The 20,095-nt window shown below is 35.4% G+C and overlaps 2 protein-coding genes and 1 long non-coding RNA gene across 5 annotated transcripts; all 3 read right to left on the bottom strand.

Annotated features, from left to right (window-relative positions):
• Positions 1-2,597, bottom strand: LOC125191853 (uncharacterized). Its single transcript, XR_007171266.2, has 2 exons — positions 2,377-2,597; positions 1-594 (listed from the first exon to the last, which is right to left on the bottom strand). It is a non-coding gene; the product is annotated as an uncharacterized LOC125191853 (long non-coding RNA).
• A 12,262-nt stretch (positions 2,598-14,859) lies between these two features.
• Positions 14,860-16,284, bottom strand: LOC125197364 (uncharacterized). Its single transcript, XM_048096099.2, has 2 exons — positions 15,251-16,284; positions 14,860-15,173 (listed from the first exon to the last, which is right to left on the bottom strand). The coding sequence occupies exons 1-2, from the start codon at positions 16,107-16,109 to the stop codon at positions 14,983-14,985; spliced, it is 1,050 nt and encodes a 349-aa protein (XP_047952056.2). The 5' UTR covers positions 16,110-16,284; the 3' UTR covers positions 14,860-14,982.
• Positions 16,285-16,693: 409 nt separating this feature from the next.
• LOC125197363 (uncharacterized) lies at positions 16,694-19,918 on the bottom strand. 3 transcript variants are annotated; one of them, XM_048096096.2, is made up of 4 exons: positions 19,759-19,918; positions 19,167-19,565; positions 17,193-19,049; positions 16,694-17,055 (listed from the first exon to the last, which is right to left on the bottom strand). In XM_048096096.2, the coding sequence occupies exons 2-4, from the start codon at positions 19,520-19,522 to the stop codon at positions 16,962-16,964; spliced, it is 2,307 nt and encodes a 768-aa protein (XP_047952053.2). In that variant the 5' UTR covers positions 19,523-19,565; positions 19,759-19,918; the 3' UTR covers positions 16,694-16,961. The 3 variants fall into 3 exon arrangements, with proteins under 3 accessions (XP_047952053.2, XP_047952054.2, XP_088913519.1); XM_048096097.2 differs by having other exon boundaries at positions 19,167-19,562; positions 19,759-19,890; XM_089057393.1 differs by lacking the exon at positions 19,759-19,918 and having other exon boundaries at positions 19,171-19,298.
• Positions 19,919-20,095: the final 177 nt, after the last annotated feature.

Consider the following 20,095-nt stretch of genomic DNA (forward strand, 5'->3'; position numbering starts at 1 on the left):
TATCACAACCATATCATGCTTATTTCACACATCGCATTCATAGCTCCATCAATGTGCTCAGTCTATTCATTTGAATATACAAATAATTCACCAAATTAAATCACTGTCAGTCAATCACACATAATCAGGTTCAACATCCGCACACGCATCACCTCATTAAGCTCTTATCCATGTGCTTGGCGACAACATGAGTACTCAAACAATAATATGCCCCCGCGTGAGGCCCGATCGAATCATATAGTATTTCCACCGCGTGTGGACCGATCGAATAAGCTGCAACATAGTGCATTCATACATGTACCTCCTGGCCTTATAACTCATGAGGCAATTCATCATCATATTGATCCGCCTGGCCTTATAGCCCCATGAGTGAACATGGTGCACCCACGTACTTATACCGCCTGGCCGTATAGCTCATGGGGCAAATAATCAAATATCATAAACCGCCTGGCCTTATAGCCCCATGAGTAGATATGGTGCACAGAACATATTATTGCCACCGCGCGTGGCCCGATCGAATCAATAACGTCATGTGACATACTCATTATTCCCAACGACATCAACCAAGCACGTGGCATCACATTAATCATCATGCTGACACGTAAATCCATCTCATTATCAATTCATTAGTCAAATTATTCATTACCATATTTCATCTAATATTTCCAAATTCTATACCTCGTGTTGAATTATGCCAACATATAGCAAATGCATAAATAATCAAGCGGAATCATAAGCTTACCGATTAACTAATAGTAGCACATAGCACCACACAAGAGAATTAAGCTCTTAATGCTAATTATATTACCTGATAAGCTTATGAGCTTAAGCCATTAACTACCTTAACATCTGGTCGCTCCTAATCCTTTTTCCTTTAATTGTCGCTGAGAACCTTCTTGCTTTGATTAATAATCACATGCAACTAATAATAATCTCATTACCTCACATTTATTCTATGAGCTTTAACAATAATCTAGATTTCTATATTTAGTATACTCTCTTTAATTATTACTAAATAGTCCTCATTAAAATAATATACTATATATTTATACTCTAGTCTCATTTATTCTTCATCTTTCAGTATTATAATAGCAGTCAATAGTGACTGATAATTAATCATGGCTTTATCCCAAATATGTTATAAACTCACTAAATATACTAAATGATTAAGTAACTTCTATAATTCGCTCTACTTACCCTCCATATAATTAATTCTCCACATATTTCATCTTCATACTTATTTCACATCATTCTATCTAGTTAAGATGGACAAAGCTTCTAGCACCAATCACCCGACACTATTCACAGCCAATGTTAATAACTTTAATAAATTCGTTAAATTAGCCATATTGCTATAATTAATTCTCAAATTAATTTTTGCACATTCTTTACATCATCATTTATGAAATATATACATTCACTTCTTACTCATCTCGTCTAATTATACCTTTAAAATAAAATTACCAATATTCACTATCACTATTAACTATTCACAGCTTACAAATTTTAAGTGAAACAATTGTTATAACTAGTAATCATCCTTAGAAAACTTCCCATAAATTTATATTAACATATATATTTGTCTAAGATCCTCCTTTCATGATCGATTCGTCTAAATAAATTCTTTAACTATTCCAACTTTATTCCCTTTCATCTTTAATATCTAGCCAAATTCATGAAATATACCAAGTGCCCACTGAAATTTCTAATAAACTCCATAACCTATCTTAAGATCAAATCAAGAGAATTCATGTCTTTTTATTTAATGTGTACCTGCTTAATCTATAACTCACTAGTAACATAGTGATTCGTATGTATGACTATATTTCTACTAAAGCATCTCAATTGGAAGACTACATTTTTGGCTATTGCATGTCAAATGTATGACAATTCGTTAGGTTGGAGACTCTGTATCAGTACTTTCAATTATACTTGTATTCAAATGGCGGAGGATCATTGAACTAACAATGTTCCTACCCTAACATAATTTTGGAGTTTCATCTGGAATACTATAGCAAATGAACAAATGTGGGTCAGGATTCCCTCTTTTTATTTTGTTGTTTATGGGTTTATAGAATCTATATAAGATCAATTATCAATTATAAAACGAAGTTCTCAATTTAGCTCTAGATCTCTCTAGCTTCAAATTTAATGTTTTTTTTCACCATATCTATAACCCAATCAAACATACTCTTATTCAATTTAAGCAAAATTAATCATATGGATATAATTCCAAGACTTCAATCCAGGCACAGAGACACTCCATCTCAAAGTTCATATAAATTGCTTATTATCTATAGCCTACATAAATTAATTCCGTAGTCCAATCAAGAAATTAGTATCAAATAAACTAAGGGCTCTAAAGAAAGATCTTACTGTGTGCATCCGAGAACGAAGACAATGGAGAAGACAAGGCATCGGCCGAAAACCGTCGAACAGCAGCTGTGGCGTAGACTTATCTTCTCTCTTCTTACTTCCTTGGAGTGCATCGATCTGTATACATTCCTCCGACGAATTTATCATCAAAAGAGTGTATAAATTTGAAAAAAGAATTTGATTGTATGTATGTGGGGTAAAAATACCGAGAGGTGCCCCAAATAATGACTCTATTCATTCTTATATAGGTGGTCTAAAATTCTTTATTTTATTAAGTGGTGAAAGGATTGGGCAAATGGCATTATTAGAGTTAATTTAATTGTTTATTACTTCTAGACTATTCTAGATAAATCATGAATTAAAAGATCTCACTTGCTAATTAAATTTTCTCGCCACTTTTTAACTAGATTAAGAAAGATATTTATTTTAGGAAATAGAATGAATTCTTAATAACATAGTACGACCTATATATACTAACCCATAAAAATGTGTACTTAGCTTCTAATCTCTTCAATTTCCATCATATTAGACTTTGTAACTTTTACTAACTATATCTATTAATTATTTCTATTTCCAAAATCGATTCGTGACAGTCAAAAGCCAATATTATCAACCAATTTAAACAAAAGATTATACTTCTTCTAAGGTCGTATTTGAGGTGTTACAAGATCTAATAGACGACAAGTGTTTTGTGTTTTCCAAATATTTAGTGTAAGAATAATACATCCCTACCTTCATATTAAAGTTGTCGCCTTTTATTTTCTGTCCCCACAAGTGGCGCCTTTTTTTCCCTCTGTTTTTTTTTTCCCTTTCACACACTACACACATTTCACATTTTTCACACACTACACACACTTCACATACTACACACACTAACATATTTCACACACTACACACATTTCACACACTACACACATTTCACATTTTTCACACACTACACACACTTCATACACTAAAGACATTTCACATTTTTCACACACAACACACAATACACACATTTCATCACACTACACACATTTCTCATAAAATAGTTATGTATGATGTGAATGCCGAATTTTATGACGTATGCAATAAAAAATATAAAAAGTAAATGTACACTAATACATTTTGGCATCAAAATCACACACATGTTTCCTAAATCTGAATCATAAGGAATAATTGAAAAAAGTACTGTATCAAAAATTTTCTTAATTTCTAAATCAAACGAATAATCTAAAAATATACTCCCTCCGGCCCGTTTAAGATGACACGTTTTCCTTTTAAGCTTGTCCCAACTAAGATGACACATTTCCATTTTTGGTAACTCTCTCTCTTTCCAATTAATACATTCAACCACTTTTTTCTCACTCCTATTAAAATATTCATCTTTCTTTATCTCTCTACTTTAATACTTACACACCCTTTCTCTCTCCAATTAAACACTTCAACCAATAACTCCTAAAATCTCGTTCCGGCTAAGCAATGAGTCATCTTAGCCGGGACGTAGGGAGTACTACTCAAAATTACAATATAATAACCATATTTGTAAATGAGGGAATATCTTTTTAGGTTCACGAACTTAGCCAAAGTATCATTTTAGGTCCGTGAATTTTGAAAATATCATTTTAGGTCCGTGAACTACAAGTTAATATCATTTGAGGTATTTTGAACTTTTATCCGCATGAAAATACCCTTAAGGCCTTCAAAAGACAATTTGGACAATTCTTTTGCTACTCATCTTGCGTCAAAGACCTAGAGTCCAACATTTTTTTACCACTATTTTATTCAGTTACCATCCAAATTGAATTTAAATATAAATAAAATTTGCCATAAAAAATGTGTTAGTTTTTCAATTATTAAATGACTAATTATTTAATGATAGTGAATTGGGACTTGATATTTTATTTTATTTTTTCAACCTAAACTGCATTTTAATAACTTACTATAGGTGATGAGTGAATTCTATTTAGTTTATTTGTTTTGAAATTAGATAGCTATTTATTTGGATTGTCATTCGGAGATGAATTTCAAAATGGAGAACAATTAACATCTAAATTGAATTTAAATATAAAAATTTGCCGTTAAAAATTGTTGGATTCTACGTCTCTAACGCAAGATAATTGGCAAAAGAATTGTCCAAATTGATCTTTGAAGGTCTTAAGGCATTTTCGTCCAAAAAAAATTCAAAATGCCTCAAATGATATTAAGTTATTAACCCATAGTTGATGGACCTAAAATGATATTTTGACACTTCTTTTTCTTTTTAATTTTTTCTATATTAAATAGATAGAGAGTATGATTTTATTTCTTTAACTTCATAGCTGGTTTAATATTCATTTGCCCTTATTTATCGATCAAAACCGGTATATCATTTTAACAAGTAACTATTATAATTCACAATCCTAATAAAAATTAAAATTACAAAATAAAAAAAATGATAATTGTGAAAATTTAATGTTCAAGAAAAATGAAAGAAAAGCAAATATTGGGAGAAATTTCGGAAAAAATGATTAATTTCGCTGACCTTTCGTATTTTTAGGCTTCAATTCGCTGATCTTTCAGAATATGGGATCGAGGCATGCGAATTTTTCAAAATAAGGAATTTTTAATTTTTTTTCATTTTTCTCTACTGTTTTATTACTCCTATTATTTATCTCCAACAATTTATCAAGTGACTAAACTACCATTTTCAGCAGTATATTTCCTCTCTACGCACGTCGTGTTCTCTGTTCCACATTTTTATTTGTGTACCTTTCTCCCACACTTCTACTATCTATTTTAGCTCCATCTCTGTTCCACAACTTCATCTCTCTCCACCATTTTTCAGTTCTCAAATTCACTTCTTACAACCTTACCCTTCGTTCTTGCTGAAGCAATATAGATTTCCAACCATCAATTCAGTTTTCAAAATTAAACTTGCGCCCCTTCAATTCACCAATTCTGCCAGCGCCATGAATGATTGAAGTGTTGGACATTATTTATCATCATATATTCAAGATTACATAATTGAAAATAAATAAAGGAAGATCTTCGAACAACATGTATTTCACGTAAACCATAAACATAATAGGATCGAGACATACCTTGGCGATCCATAGCGGAAGCGATTGGGGAAGACAGAGAGAACTTCCTTGGACTTTCTTTGATGTAGTAGCGTAGCTCCAACTCCTAGGATTTGTTTCTCTCTCTTTCCCTCGTTTATGTGTTCTCTTAATGTGTGTGATTTGATGGGATCACCACACTTGAATTTATAGGCAGAGAAAGGACAAACCCTAATTATCAAACCGTAAAAGCCCTTTCCATCAAAGAGACCCAAATAATTAGTAAATACGTTTCTTATTGACCAAGAATATGATCTTCCGTCTATTATTACTAATTGATCACAATCAATTCTAATCAAATCATAATAATATATATGCACATTTCTTTTACTTGATGGCCAAGGGAATGAATATTCATTCCATAAAAAGATTATATAATCAATCTTTTCCATTGATTGGCAATCAATTGCCATATATATATATATGAACATATATTCTCTTTGGAGAAATATAATATGATTATTTGATTAATTGATGTGACAATAATTAATTGATAGTCAATTAATTAGGGTAAAATGTGTCTTATACCAAATATATTTATTTTACTAAAATCCAATTCTATTTAAGATTCTATCACATGTCACATATGTGAGACATAAAACTTACATTCTCCCACTTAGCGAACATGTGGGACACAAAGCTTTCGATTCTCCCACTTGTCACACTTGACAGAGCCATAGTAAAATAAACATAATAAACATAAGGCGCACATAATATTGGGCTTTATAAATACTTTCATCATTGGTAAACATAAGTACTCCCTCCGTCCCACAAAGATTGTCCCACTTTGACCGGACACGGGTTTTAAGAAATGTAATGAAAAGGGAGTTGAAAAAGTTAGTGGAATGTGGGTCCTACTTTTATATATTAGTTTTATAATAAAATGTGAGTTGGAATGAGTTAGTGGAATATGGGGTCCACTACCATAAATGGTAAAAAGTGAAATGGGACAAACTTTGTGGGACGGATGGAAATAGAAAAATGGGACAATCTTTGTGGGACGGAGGGAGTATTATATTAGAGAGACTACTAATGCGGGTCATGGCGGGCGTATACCATTCAATCGACATAGTTCCTTCCATGTACCACATCACCAATAACCCCACTAATATATCTATAAGAGACACAATGTCCATAATTGTCTTATTTCAAGACCTCCTGTATCAATACTAAAAACGTACATATGCATATCAAATAATAAGTCTATGCGCGAAAAGTAGAAACAACTTTATTGAATTCAAAATATCTATAACTTAAGTGTCTGAATCAACATGGAAACATAAAGATAAGACGTTTCCATACCCAAGACCCATTCTGTTAACTTATTCCATAAATGTCTTAGGCGGTAACCCCTTAGTCAACGGGTCAACAACTATAAGTTGTGTGCTTATACATTCTATAGATATTATTTGTTCCTGAACTTCATCTTTCATGACAAGAAACTTTAATTCCATGTGTTTAGCTCCTTGAATACTTGTCATACTTACAGAAAGATACGATTGCACTATTAATACAATTTCAACGGCTTGGATATTGAGGAGACAATACCAAGTCCTGAAATAAAATTTTGCAATCATTAATGCTTCAAAGCAAGCCATAAATTTAGCTTTAATGGAAATCCAATCATTTCTAGTTGATCAGATTTCCTTAACATGGGCATAAAATCTTTTGTTCCCTTTAAGTATCTCATTATTATCTTTGCAGCTCTCCAATGTTCAATGTCAGGGTTACTTTGGTAACGACCTAACAATTTGGAGCGCAAAGCTTACAGACTTGAGCATGCATCAAACTTCCCACGATAGATGCATAAAAAATATTTTTCATCTCGTTCTGTTCTAATTCAGTTTTTGGAGATTGATTCAAACGGAATTTGTCACCTTTATGAATTGGAACAACACTTGGAGAACATGCTCTCATGCCGTATCTCTCTAAAAGATTCGATCTATGTAGCTTTTATGAGACAATCCAAGAGTCCACGTGATTGATCACAAGATATTTCTATCCTATGACATAGGATGTGTCACACATATCTTTTATGTTGGAATTTTTAGAGAGATAACTTTAGTGTCATGTAGTAATCCAATGTAACCACTAGCAAGCAATATATCATCAACATACAAAACCAAAAATATGAACTTGCTCCCACTAACCTTGAGGTATATACACCGATCAACAGTGTTTTCTTTAAAACCAAAAGCAGTAATAGTGTCATGGAATTTAAAATACCATTGTCAAGAAGCTTGTTTAAGTCCATAAATTGATGTCTTAAGTTTGCAGACTAAAAATTTTCATTCCATTTCTTAATGAAGTTTTCATGTTGTTTCATGTAAACTTCTTCTTACAAATCGCCATTTAGAAAATCAGTTTTTCACATCCATTTGATGTAGTTCCAAGTCGAAATGGGCTACAAATGCCAAAATGATTCTAAGTGAGTCCTTCTTTGATACTTGAGAGAAAGTCTCTTTATAATTAATGCTATCTTTTATGAGTATAACCTTTGGCAACAAGTCTGGCTTTAAATCGTTCGATTAAACCATTTATGTCGAATTTGGTCTTGAAGACCCATTTACACCCAATTTACTTTTGTCTATTAGGTAATTCGACAAGGTCCCAGACTTTATTATAATCCATAGATTTTAACTCTTCTATCATGCATCAATCCATTTATTAGAATTATTACACTTAATGGCTAGTGAATATGAAACTGGACTGTTATGTGTCTCTATGCCACATTCATATTCTTAAAGATATACCATACGGACATCAGAAATGGCCAATGGCCAGCCTTCGTTCTTGTTGAGAACGCCTTAATGACACTTCTGTAGATGCTTCTTCCACACCTATGTTCAATGACTTCGGCATCATCATTAAGTGGTTGGTCATTCAAATGTTCAATATTGTTAGATTGTTCAACAATATTTAGCACACTTAACTCTTAAGGAAAAGAGAGAAGAGGGAAATTTACCCTTATCTCACATATGACCGCATCATGAGTTTTAAAACTCCCACTGATCTCATCATTCTTAAAGAATTTTGCATTTCTAGTTTCAACAATTTCATGCTATGATTAGGATGGTAAAAACTATACCCTTTAGACTTTACTGGGTAACCCATAATGTAACCACTAACAATCTAAAGTCCAATTTCTTTTCTTGCGAAGAATATACTCTAGTTTCTGCTGGACAACCCCAAACATGAAGGTGCTGCAACTAGGTTTTCCTACGTGTCCAAAGTTCATAAGGAGACTTTGGAACAACCTTAATAGAAACCCGGTTTAATAGATAAATAGCCGTTCTAAGAGCATAAATTCACAACGATATGGGTAAGGTAGAATTAACATACTTCTAACCATTTCCATGAGAGTTCGGTTTCATCTCTCAGCAACATCATTCTGCTGAGGCGTACTTGGCATAGTATATTAAGCATAAATGTCATGCTTTTCTAAGTATTTGTCAAAAGGTCCATGTAATTGACTTATTTTAGTGGTACGACCCAAAAATTCACCACCTCTATAAAATCGAATAATTTTCACCTTTCTATTTAATTGTCTTTCAACCTCAGTCATAAAATAATTGTGCCTGAGATTTTTCTTGCAATAAATAAATCCATAACGTGAAAAAAAATCATCAATAAAGGTGATAAAATATTTTTATCCACCAAAAGTCGAGACATCAAAGGTCCGCAAATATTTGTATATATAATTTAAGGAGCTCATTGCTTCTTGTGGCATTTTTAGTATTGTGTTTGGTTTGTTTACATTTAATACAATCCACACAAACTGTAATGCTTGTAAAGTATAGATTCGAATGAATATTATCCTTTATAAGCCTCTTAATTCTTTCACTAGAAATATGATCCAGTTCCTTTATGCCATAAGAATGATAAATTCGAATGAATATTATCCTTTAGATGCTCCTTCGGTTGCAGTGTGAGCATGAGATGCACCCCATTCCATACTTCTTCATCTTATGCTCCTCCTAGACCAATACGTTTCCCAATTCTTTAAGAGTCCACTAATCTTTTATAGTGAATCAATTTGGAATGGTCCAAATTGAGGAGGTAAGGAAATTAGGGTCAATTGGACAAGGAAATCCTCATTCACCTATAATCCTAATTTCAGCTTAGAAGAGATGTTATTTATGTCCATCACATGCTCGTACATAGTCCGAGAACCATTATTTTGCATGCTTATGAGATCCTTCATAAGTTTTCCTGTAATAGACTTTATATGCAGTTGTGAAGCGATCCTCAACATTCTGCAAACATTCTTTTGCAATGTCAGCCGTTGAGAGACTTTATCTGCAACGAACATTCTAATGAACTGTAAACTTAGTTCTGTTAGATTTTTCCCTAGCATTATGGGCAATCAACCAAACTACTTTGATCATAAGATCATTGACTTATCATTCAACAGTGTTAGGAAGTCCATTACATCAAGAGTGAACTCAAGTTTCTCTTTCCATTCAGAGAAGTTAGTTCCATTAAGTGCGGAAAAATTTGAGATAAAACATACTAGTAGCAAAAAATATATGTTTTTACATTATAAGAGCAATTAAGAAATGAATGCTCACATATAAAAGCTTTGAATAATAACACGAACATTAATTTGAAAACCCATATCATGAGGCAATTATGAAAACTCCTTTGGGTAGTCTTCATACAATTATAAAAATCATGCTTTTAATATTCATATCTTAGTTCAATAATTGAGTAATAATAAATTGGCGTTACCTTTGGGTAATCGACACCAATTTAAATTATTAACTCCATAAGTGTTTATTATGTTGCAAAGACTATTTCCTTTGGGAATCTAGACCTTATAACAAACAAACTATTTAGATAATGAATAGCCACAACAAGCATAATGATTAATTGCATACATAGATTTTCATATTAACTTGATTATAAACTCTTCTCATTTTACCTCACTTTGGTGATTGCGAAATAAACATAATATAATCAAGAATGTATAGTGATTAATTGCTTAAGCAGATTTTCACTTAATTTGATTATAAACTATTATTTTACTTCACTTTGGTGATTGTAAAATAAACATAATATAATCAAGAACATATAGAGATTAATTGCTTAAACAAATTTTAATATGAGTTTGATTATAGACTCTTCTTATTTTGCTTCACTTTGGTGATTGCAAAATAAACATAATATAATCAAAATACATGTTAAAATGAGAATTGAATTATGTAATCATTCATTCCACCGTTTCGGTAGATACATAATCATAAAATATTTAATTGAAATCCCAATTCATCAATGCAAATATTCAAACTCAATTTACATAAAGTATATATACAGTCAAAATACCCAAATCAATTCCATATATATAAATAGAATTCACATGAGCTAATTCAATTCAATAGCAATTCTAAAAAATACGTGCACAATTATGTATACAGAATTACAAACTTAATGATGAACTAAAGATAAACATGATAAGCGCGTATATGACACAATTAACATACCCAAATCAATTATATAAACCTAAACAAAATCAATTTGGAAACAAACATTATATTTCAATTGTGTAATTTTGTAATTTTATATTCCAAGATTTTGACTTATTTGAATTCAAAAAAGTAATTCATCAATGAAAAGGTTACTGGATTCATCAAACATAAGACAATAAACGCAATTAATTGTCTCACAACACGCATAGGTTTAAAACAAAATACATAAATTATGGTTTCAATAATACGAAAATACATGAGTTCTCAACCATGTTCTGATACCACATGTTGGACATTATTTATCATCATATATTCAAGATTACATAAAGCAAGATCTTCGAACAACATGTATTTCACGTAAATCATAAACATAATAGGATCGAGACATACCTTGGCGATCCATAGCGGAAGCGATTGGGAAAGACAGAGAGAACTTCCTCGGACTTTCTTTGGTGTAGTAGCGCAGCTCCAACTCCTAGGATTTGTTTCTCTCTCTTTCCCTCGTTTATGTCCAACTCCTAGGATTTGTTTCTCTCTCTTTCCCTCGTTTATGTGTTCTCTTAATGTGTGTAATTTGATGGGATCACCACACTTGTATTTATAGGCAGAAAGAGGACAAACCCTAATTATCAAACCGTAAAAGCTCTTTCCATCAAAGAGACCCAAAATAATTAGTAAATACGTTTCTTATTGACCAAGAATATGATCTTCCGTCTATTATTACTAATTGATCACAATCAATTCTAATCAAATCTTAATAATATATATATGCACATTTCTTTTACTTGATGGGCAAGGGAATGAATATTCATTCCATAAAAAGATTATATAATCAATCTTTTCCATTGATTGGCAATCAATTGCCATATATATATATGAACATATATTCTTTTTGGAGAAATATAATATAATTATTTTGATGTGACAATAATTAATTGATAGTCAATTAATTAGGATAAAATGTGTCTTATACCAAATATATTTATTTTACTAAAATCCAATTCTATTTGAGATTCTATCACATGTCACATATGGGAGACATAAAACTTACATGAAGAAGTGCAATCAATAGTTTCGGATATCTTGATCAAGAAGAGTCTATCATCCTACAGTCAACAATTTGTTGATTTTGCACATTGAATCAATTAATCTCAAAGTCACATCTGCAATTGCAAAATCAGAGATAGTTCTAACTTCCAAATTAATGGTGTAAATAAACAACTAATCTTCATTTCCCCACACTAAATCAACCTTGCAGATCGAATCCAAACTCAAAACACAGATTGGGATGATTCTTGGTTTGATTAATTATACCTAACTGGTAAACACGGGATTTGCATGTTTTTAAGGCCTAGATTTGGCTCGTTTTCAATATCAATCTTGCAAATTATGTTCTTAAATTGCATATATTATATATTTTGGTATTTTGATGTGTTTGTTGATAAATGATAGAAAAAGATAGAAAAAAGGGTGTAAAAAGGCCAAGGTACAACAGCCTCTGTTCGAGACCATCTGCCAACGAGTTTGAAGTCCAATCAGTACTTAATACACACCATTCTCTTCATCTTCGAAAGAGCTTTGTGTGGGTACCTTGAACATCTAAATCGGAATTCTGTGGAGAAAGTTATGGCCATTTTACGAACGTTGCGCAGTGCAGTCAAAATTAGGCGGAAATTGGCGGAAATTGAAGAAAGGAAAGAAATTGTTGCCTTATGATATCAAATCTCTCCTATTAATTGTAGGATTCGAAAGTACATCTTTTCTCTTACTTGGAGGATACTCTTTTTATCAATTATAAATCATTTTCAAGCTTATATATACCCCATAACCTAATTCATAATATTCATCTCAGAGCCTCCAATCCTCTCCATCCCTATAATTCTTCCATCTCATATTCCACATATTATTCTTCCATCTTCCATTGGAGCGGAGCTCTGCAGATCCAGGCAAGAGAACGCTGAAGACTGCATAATTCAACCTTGGGTTTTGTTTTGTTTTTCTTCATGTCTAGTACTTTTTGTTGTTTTACTTGTCTATGAGTATTAAACATATTTTGTAGAATTTTTGGTAATATGCTATGATTTTGAGTTATTAATTCAATTGTTTTCCTTGTTAGTTCTTGTAGTTATTTCGATTTCTCTTGTGCTTATACATTTGTTTGACTGGTCATCTTATGAATGCATGTGGATTTTATTACAAGAACTGAGAAGTGAGTAGTCTAATTTGAAAGAGGAGAAATTGACGTCTTTGCCAATAAAATCGAGAGATATGAGCCTTTGAATGAAGCAAAATTATTTTAGGAGCTTTTAGGAGTTGTTGCCTTAGTTCTAGGAAGGACACTTCGGTTCTAGGTAGCAATCTACAAATTATATGCTTCGAGAGAAGATATAGTTTTACATACGTGATAGCTTAGTAACTCTAGATATTGTAATTCAAGGAAGTCTTTTGGATTTTAGCTTTTGATTGTGGTTCCTAAAATTCTGCATTCCTTAGCCTGTTTTGTATTTTATTTATTTTTATATTTTCTGTTATTTATTTATTTCTTTATGTCTAGTTTATAAATTCAAACCCAAAAACCATATGTCTCTAAATAGTACATGACGCTTAGTATATGATAGACAGTTGCAATCTTATTCCCTGAGTTCGATATCCCGGTACTGACCTTTAGTTATACTAGATCTACCTTGTATAGCAAGAATTTTTAGTGCTAATAAATAGTGCATCACTAATCCATTTAGCAATTTTCTCCCAATAACCTAGAATTCAGATTGTTTCTGGTTCCTTGGGATAAATATTTCATGGGTTTAATTTGAAATTTGGTCTTCAAATTAGTTGGAACAAAGAGACGGACAGCTTGGGAGTCTCCCCTTAGAAGCGGCTGATTTTTAGGGGCTTCTTGGTACTATGACAGGAATGGAATGTGATTCCTACTTTCATTCTATTAATTTGATGGAGAATGAATGAGTGAATGGATGAAAATGCAATAGAAATTCAAGGAAATTAACATTTCATTCCTATCTTCATTTCATTCCAACCTCCATTCTATTCCGCCATACCAAGCACGCAGAATTTAGGTAAAAAATTGAAGGGTTAGTTTAGTCACTTGATAAATTGTTAGAGGTAAATAATAAGATAAAAGTAGAGAAAATGACAAAAAATTAAAAAATTCTTATTTTGAAAAATTCGCGTGCCTCAATCTCATATTCTGAAAGATCAGCGAATTGAAGCCTAAATTAAGGTTAGCAAAATTAATCCCTTTTTTCGAAATTTTTCTAATATTAGAGGCGAGACACTAAAGTTAGGTACCCCTTCCATTTGTCAATATATATTATAAATGGGACACACCACATCATCTTTCATATTATCTTTCCACCTTGGTATGTTTAAACTAGGGAATTTTTTCTCCTCATGTTTGTGAGCACAAGTAAGACGGGTCTCAAACAATTAATTGTGACGCAACAATAAAAATAGAGATTTGAGAACCAATAAGGCAGCAACAATAAAAATAGAGATTTGAGAACCAATAAGGCAGCTGGCAGCACGAAGCTGTGTGGTGACCTTTGAGGTCACGGGTTCAAACTCCGCCACCTGCTAAAAAACTTTCGACCTTAATCCGTAAGCCCGGTAGAACAGAATTGGTCGAATTCCGCCCTAAGAGATCACGGGTTCAAGGTTGGAAGTCTTTCTGCCTTAATCCACAAGCCCGATCGAGTAGTTTGGTCAAAATACGCCGAAAGACGAATCCGAGACACACGTAGTTAAACCAAAAAAAAATAATAGAGATTTGAGAAATTAATTTCTCCTAGTTAATTAGGACCAAAATATTAATTTGATTTCTGTACGATGCAATATTGGTGATGGCCGATTCTTAAGCGAAGGCAAGCTGTCAGTTACAATTGACAGGTACAGATAGTAATGTTGTGGAACCCAACATATAAGTGAAACTATATTTATTGGTACTATGAAATACTAGTGATACACGTAGAACAAAGGGTTTGGAATCTATAAACAAACAAACAAGGCAGCAACAAGTGTAACTAGATAAAGAGGGAAGATGATTAGAGCTCCTCGTCCTTGATCTTATTTGATTTGGTTGATTTGAGATTCGATGCAATCGCATCTTTAGCTGCCTCAGCCTTCAATCTAGCCGCCTCAAATGCCTCCTTCGCCTTCTCCTTGGTCCAACTCACTTCCTCTTCCGCCGTCTTCTTCATATCCCCGGCCTTCTCCGAAGCATACTGCCCGCTTCCTACACAAAAATCAAGTTAAAATGAGTACACAAACTCAACCTCTTGGTATGCATATATAAAATCATGAGTACATTACCAGCAGCCTTATCTTTGGTGTACTTAGCACCGTCGATTGTGGCATCGGACCCGTGTTTGGCCGCGTTCGCAGCCTTGTCTTTGGCGTACTTAACAGCGTCGTAGCCGTGCTCGGCCGCGTTGCCAGCCTTCTCGGTGGCGTACTTGGCAGCGTCTATTGTGGCATCGGACCCGTGTTTGGCCGCGCTGGCAGCCTTGTCCTTGGCGTACTCGGCCGCGTTGCCAGCCTTTTCCTTGGCGTACTCAGCCGCATCCATTGTGGCATCGTAGCCGTGCTTGGCCGCGTTGGCAGCCTTGTCTTTGGCAGACTTGGCGGCATCGTAGCCGTGCTCGGCCGTGCTGGCAGCCTTATCTTTGGCAGACTTGGCGGCATCGTAGCCGTGCTCGGCCGTGTTGGCAGCCTTGTCTTTGGCAGACTTGGCAGCATCGTAGCTGTGCTCGGCCGCATTGGCAGCCTTGTCTTTGGCAGACTCGTAGCCGTGCTCAGCTGTGTTGGCAGCCTTGTCTTTAGCTGACTTGGCCGCATCGTAGCCGTGCTCGGCTGTGTTGGCAGCCTTGTCCTTGGTGTACTTGGCGGCGTCAATTGTGGCGTCATAGCCATGCTCGGCCGTGTTGGCGGCCTTGTCTTTGGCGTCGTGGGCGGTGTCGACTGTGGCATCGTAACCGTGCTTGGACTTATCGGCGGCCTTGTCCTTGGCGTCGTCGGCGTTGAAGCCGAGGCCCTCGGAGATCTTGTCTTTGGCCCATTCGGCCCATGACTCGTCCTTGTCGTCCTTGATGGTTGTTGCGGTGCCGCTTCCCACGCTCACTAGCACCACCACCGCCAACAAGAACAACACTAGCTTTATTGTGGCTTTCATGATTTTACTGAGTTCGTGTTGCTACCACTACTAGCACAAGCACAAATAACACTAGCGTCACTAGAAGCAATACCCACATATGCGGCATCAACAGCCTCTCCCTCTCTGTCTTACAATCGCAAACAGATCGAGTTCAATGATGATAGATTTATAGATGAAGATGATGCTGAGTTTGGATGTGATTGTTGTAAGCTTATATATATGTATATATGAAATAAATAAAATGCATGAAAACCTCTGCCTGCGTTGTGGGAGGGACAAGTGGCACACTGCCTCCAAACGTGGCCACCGGTTACAACCCCCACTTTCCACCTATTCAATCTCCATTATCTTCTACTACTCATTTGCTTCTTAACCGCCTCAGTCTTTATCATTTCAAATTTCCAATTCATTGCAGTATTAATTTAAGTTATCATCTCATTTCGTACATTCACATTATTACATAGTACTATATCTTTTACTCCATTTAACTTATTAATCAATTCCCACCTCAATATGCTTAATTGGTTTGTTAAGAGAGAGAGAGAGAGAGAGCGAGAGACCAAATCAGTGCTACACAACCTGCATTGCAATTGAAAACACAATGAATCAAAGAGAGAAACTTTCAACTACAAAATTGATTATAACACATCTAAGTACATGTACATCAACATCACTAACACGAGTCCAGTCCAGCCTCAAATTTTAACACCATTTTGCTCAACAAGAAAGAAAAACAATCAACTCTCCTACAATCATCTTCAATTCCGTATCAACTCACTCTCTCTCTCTCTCTCTCACTTGTCTTTATGGAATGGAACAGAAACTAAACTAAAACTAAGCTATAGCTAGCTCGCTCCACATGCATGCCTTTTAATTAACAAGTGTGTTTCCTTCCGGTTCTTCTTCCAACAGCCCAACCAACACTGGATGTTGTACCGCCACTTCCTCAATTCCATTCACCTTACTGCATTTGCAACAACGATACACCAATTATGTCAATTAACAAACAACCAACACCAAAATAAGAATAAGATTTTAACCAAAAAAAGGAAAATATGCATGATACTAGTATATGATATGATACTCATTCAATCTTCTTACTTGCAAGTCTTCTTATTGTGGCCCAAGCCCTTGCACTTGCTGCATTGCAGCTGCCGTTTAATGATATCCACAGATTCCACCAGTTTCAACTTCGGCCTGCCCGGTGGCCGTTTTGTAGGAGGCGGCGTCACAAGCGCAGCCTCACTTGTCTCTGGTTTCTCCACATTTGGCATTGGGTTTATAGACTCTGCATAGCTTCCGCGGTAACAGTCTGCTGTGAAGAATCTTGAGCAATAATCATACACGTTATTGCCAAGAACTGCTACAGCATGGCAGCAAGGCAATCCACTCAGCTGCCACCCTTTGCAACTACAATCCCAGTTCGCAATATCAACTGCCTCGACCGAGTTATCACCACGCACCTCAAATGTACTGCCATGTGATAGCAATACCTGGAGGTTTCTTGCTTTCAAATTCTCTTGCGCAAGTTTCTCCTCCATACAAGGTGTTAACCTAGTCACCCACTGGCTTGATTCAAGTCGTCTCCTGTATATTAATTCCATGATCTTCCCACGCAGCACGTCAACCATCTGCGTTATAGGCAGCTCATCTACCTCAGACACCCAATCGTAGAACTCTCGCCCAAAATTGGATGTCATGTGGTTATACCTAGCCCCGCCAAAAAATGCATTGGCCCAGTGGTGTGGCTCACTGCTAATAACCCAATTATATGCCTCAACCGAGATAGCTTTTATGTTCTCAACACATCTCTCAAACTCGTCATGTTTCCGTGCAGATGCAGCAGCATGGAAATCTTGGATCAGGAGGCGCCTTGCATCGTGAGAAAACTGACCTTTCAGGTCTTTGTTGAGCTTCTCAGCTAGACAACGTACACAATACCCGTGATAGCATTCCTTTCCAAATATATCAAGCAATGACTCCCTTATGCCTTTCTGGAAGTCAGAGACAAAGGTTATCTGTTCTGATGTTGAGAGAGCAGTTTTGAGTTGCAACAGAAACCAATGCCAGTTATCCTCTGTTTCTTCATCAACAACAGCAAATGCAACGGGAAAGAAATCATCATTTCCATCGGCAGCTGTTGCAGCTAATAAGGTTCCTTGATACTTTGAGTAGAGCAGAGTGCTATCAAGAAAAAGAAGAGGACGGCACTGATGAAACCCAGCTATTGAGGCACGGAATGATACAAAAAAACGACGGAAGCTGGAATCCTCCTTAGTGCTGAATGCAGCTAGACTACCTGGATTAGTCTCCATTATCTTCTCACAAAAATATGGCAACTGTGAGTATGCCTCTTTGTATGACCCCTGAAGCTGCTCTCTTGCAATTTCCTTAGCACGCCAAGCTTGCGTGTAGTTCAACTGAATGCCATAGTCGCGCTTGATATCACTAGCAATGTCCTTTGGCTTATAATTTGGGGAAACTTTCAATTTCTCCTTGATAATGCTTCCTATCCACCCCCTAGTTGCTCTGTATCCAGCTTTCACAGTTGCTCCCCCACAAGTATGTTCGGGATTCATCTTTTTAATGCATATCAACTGAGTGGTTGCCAACCTTGATGCATATATGCGCCACGGGCAACCTTCTGTCTTGCACTTGGCAGTCACTCTATGGCTGTCATTTTTCTTATATTTGTAGGTGAACCCATGGGCAATTGAGTATTTATGAAGAGCCTCGCGAAACTCAGCAAAAGTGTTGAACCTTTGGTCCACACCAGTGATAATATTCTCCCACTGAGTTGCTGCTCTCCGATGCTTATCTTCAGTGCTAAAAGAGCACGCAGCAAGCGGCACAGTTTCAATAGGCTCATCCAAAACAATTGCATCATCGGTCTGCATTAGATCCAAAGGAACATCAGAAGGAATTACAGCAGTCTCAGACACAGTTGTCCTGCTTGACCTGCACAATTTCAGGAAAACAAAAAAATCAGAGCTAGCTGTTTATTAAAATACAGCAAAAACCACATACGATAATACTATAATTAGGTAATAGTTCATAGTTGAAGAGTAGAATTACCTACTGGCAGTGGCAGGCATGTTGGAAACATTCCGACCAGCGGCTTCTTCAGCAATTACAAAGACCTCAACTTGATCAGCATCCTTAAAGAAGTTAACCATACGCTTGAGATCCTTGTCTTTAGATATGGTGATCAAGGTCTTTCGATTACCGGGGAGGAAATATTTAATTGCCATGCCATCAGCAGAGCACTGAAAAGTTTCAGCTAGTTCATGCTTAAAATCCTTCAATTGAGTTTGCTGGTCGAGGTCCAGGGCATAGGCTTCACCACCAGTATAAAATAAGGACCCATCATCTTTGTTTGTTACAAATTCCCCACCAGATTGGCATATGCCTATGATTTTCTTAGTGGCCATAAGCACAACCCCAGCGAATAATAATCGATTTCAACCACAACTTCTACACAAAATAAAATCACATAAACACAACAGAGAACAGATTCATGGAATTGGCAGTGAAGAAACAATCATAGTAAAACGGAATCATAAAAGGGCGAGAAATTGAGAATTCAGCAAAATCAGCGGAGAAAGAAGAGAGAAGTAACAAATTAACCCTAGAAAATTAGTCATGAAATCGGGGAAGCAAGGTTTACCTGCAAGGAAATTGATGTATGCAGAGACACAATGTTGATGGCACCACAGAGGGAAAGGGTTTCCGGAGAGAGAGAAGGCCCTCTTCCGAGTCTGGTGGAGAAGTAGCCCGTTTAAACCAATATCGCCTACCACAAATCTCAGCCGCTCATTGTTTCATCCTACGCTCCCCTATCATCATTCATTACTGAATAATGCGTTGATAATTTTTTTTTTATATTTAGGTTTGTCCTTCAAAAAAGCAACAGATTTATGATTTCATTTATAGTCAAATATTGAATACTCATTTAGGGGATATAATAAAATAAAATCTAGGAAATCCAAATATATCGAATACAA

The sequence above is a fragment of the Salvia hispanica genome, chromosome 4 (assembly GCF_029641045.1).
Source record: "Salvia hispanica isolate PSC_SH4W2 chromosome 4, Shi_PSC_v1, whole genome shotgun sequence".
NCBI lineage: Eukaryota > Viridiplantae > Streptophyta > Magnoliopsida > Lamiales > Lamiaceae > Salvia > Salvia hispanica.

Coding starts and splice junctions, on each gene's coding strand:
- LOC125197363 (XM_048096096.2), bottom strand. CDS start 19,522: ATGGCCACTAAGAAAATCATAGGCATATGCCAATCTGGTGGGGAATTT. Junction 19,050..19,166: donor ATGCCTGCCACTGCCAGTAG/GTAATTCTACTC, acceptor GAAATTGTGCAG/GTCAAGCAGGACAACTGTGT. Junction 17,056..17,192: donor CACAATAAGAAGACTTGCAA/GTAAGAAGATTG, acceptor TTGCAAATGCAG/TAAGGTGAATGGAATTGAGG.
- LOC125197364 (XM_048096099.2), bottom strand. CDS start 16,109: ATGAAAGCCACAATAAAGCTAGTGTTGTTCTTGTTGGCGGTGGTGGTG. Junction 15,174..15,250: donor CACCAAAGATAAGGCTGCTG/GTAATGTACTCA, acceptor ATTTTTGTGTAG/GAAGCGGGCAGTATGCTTCG.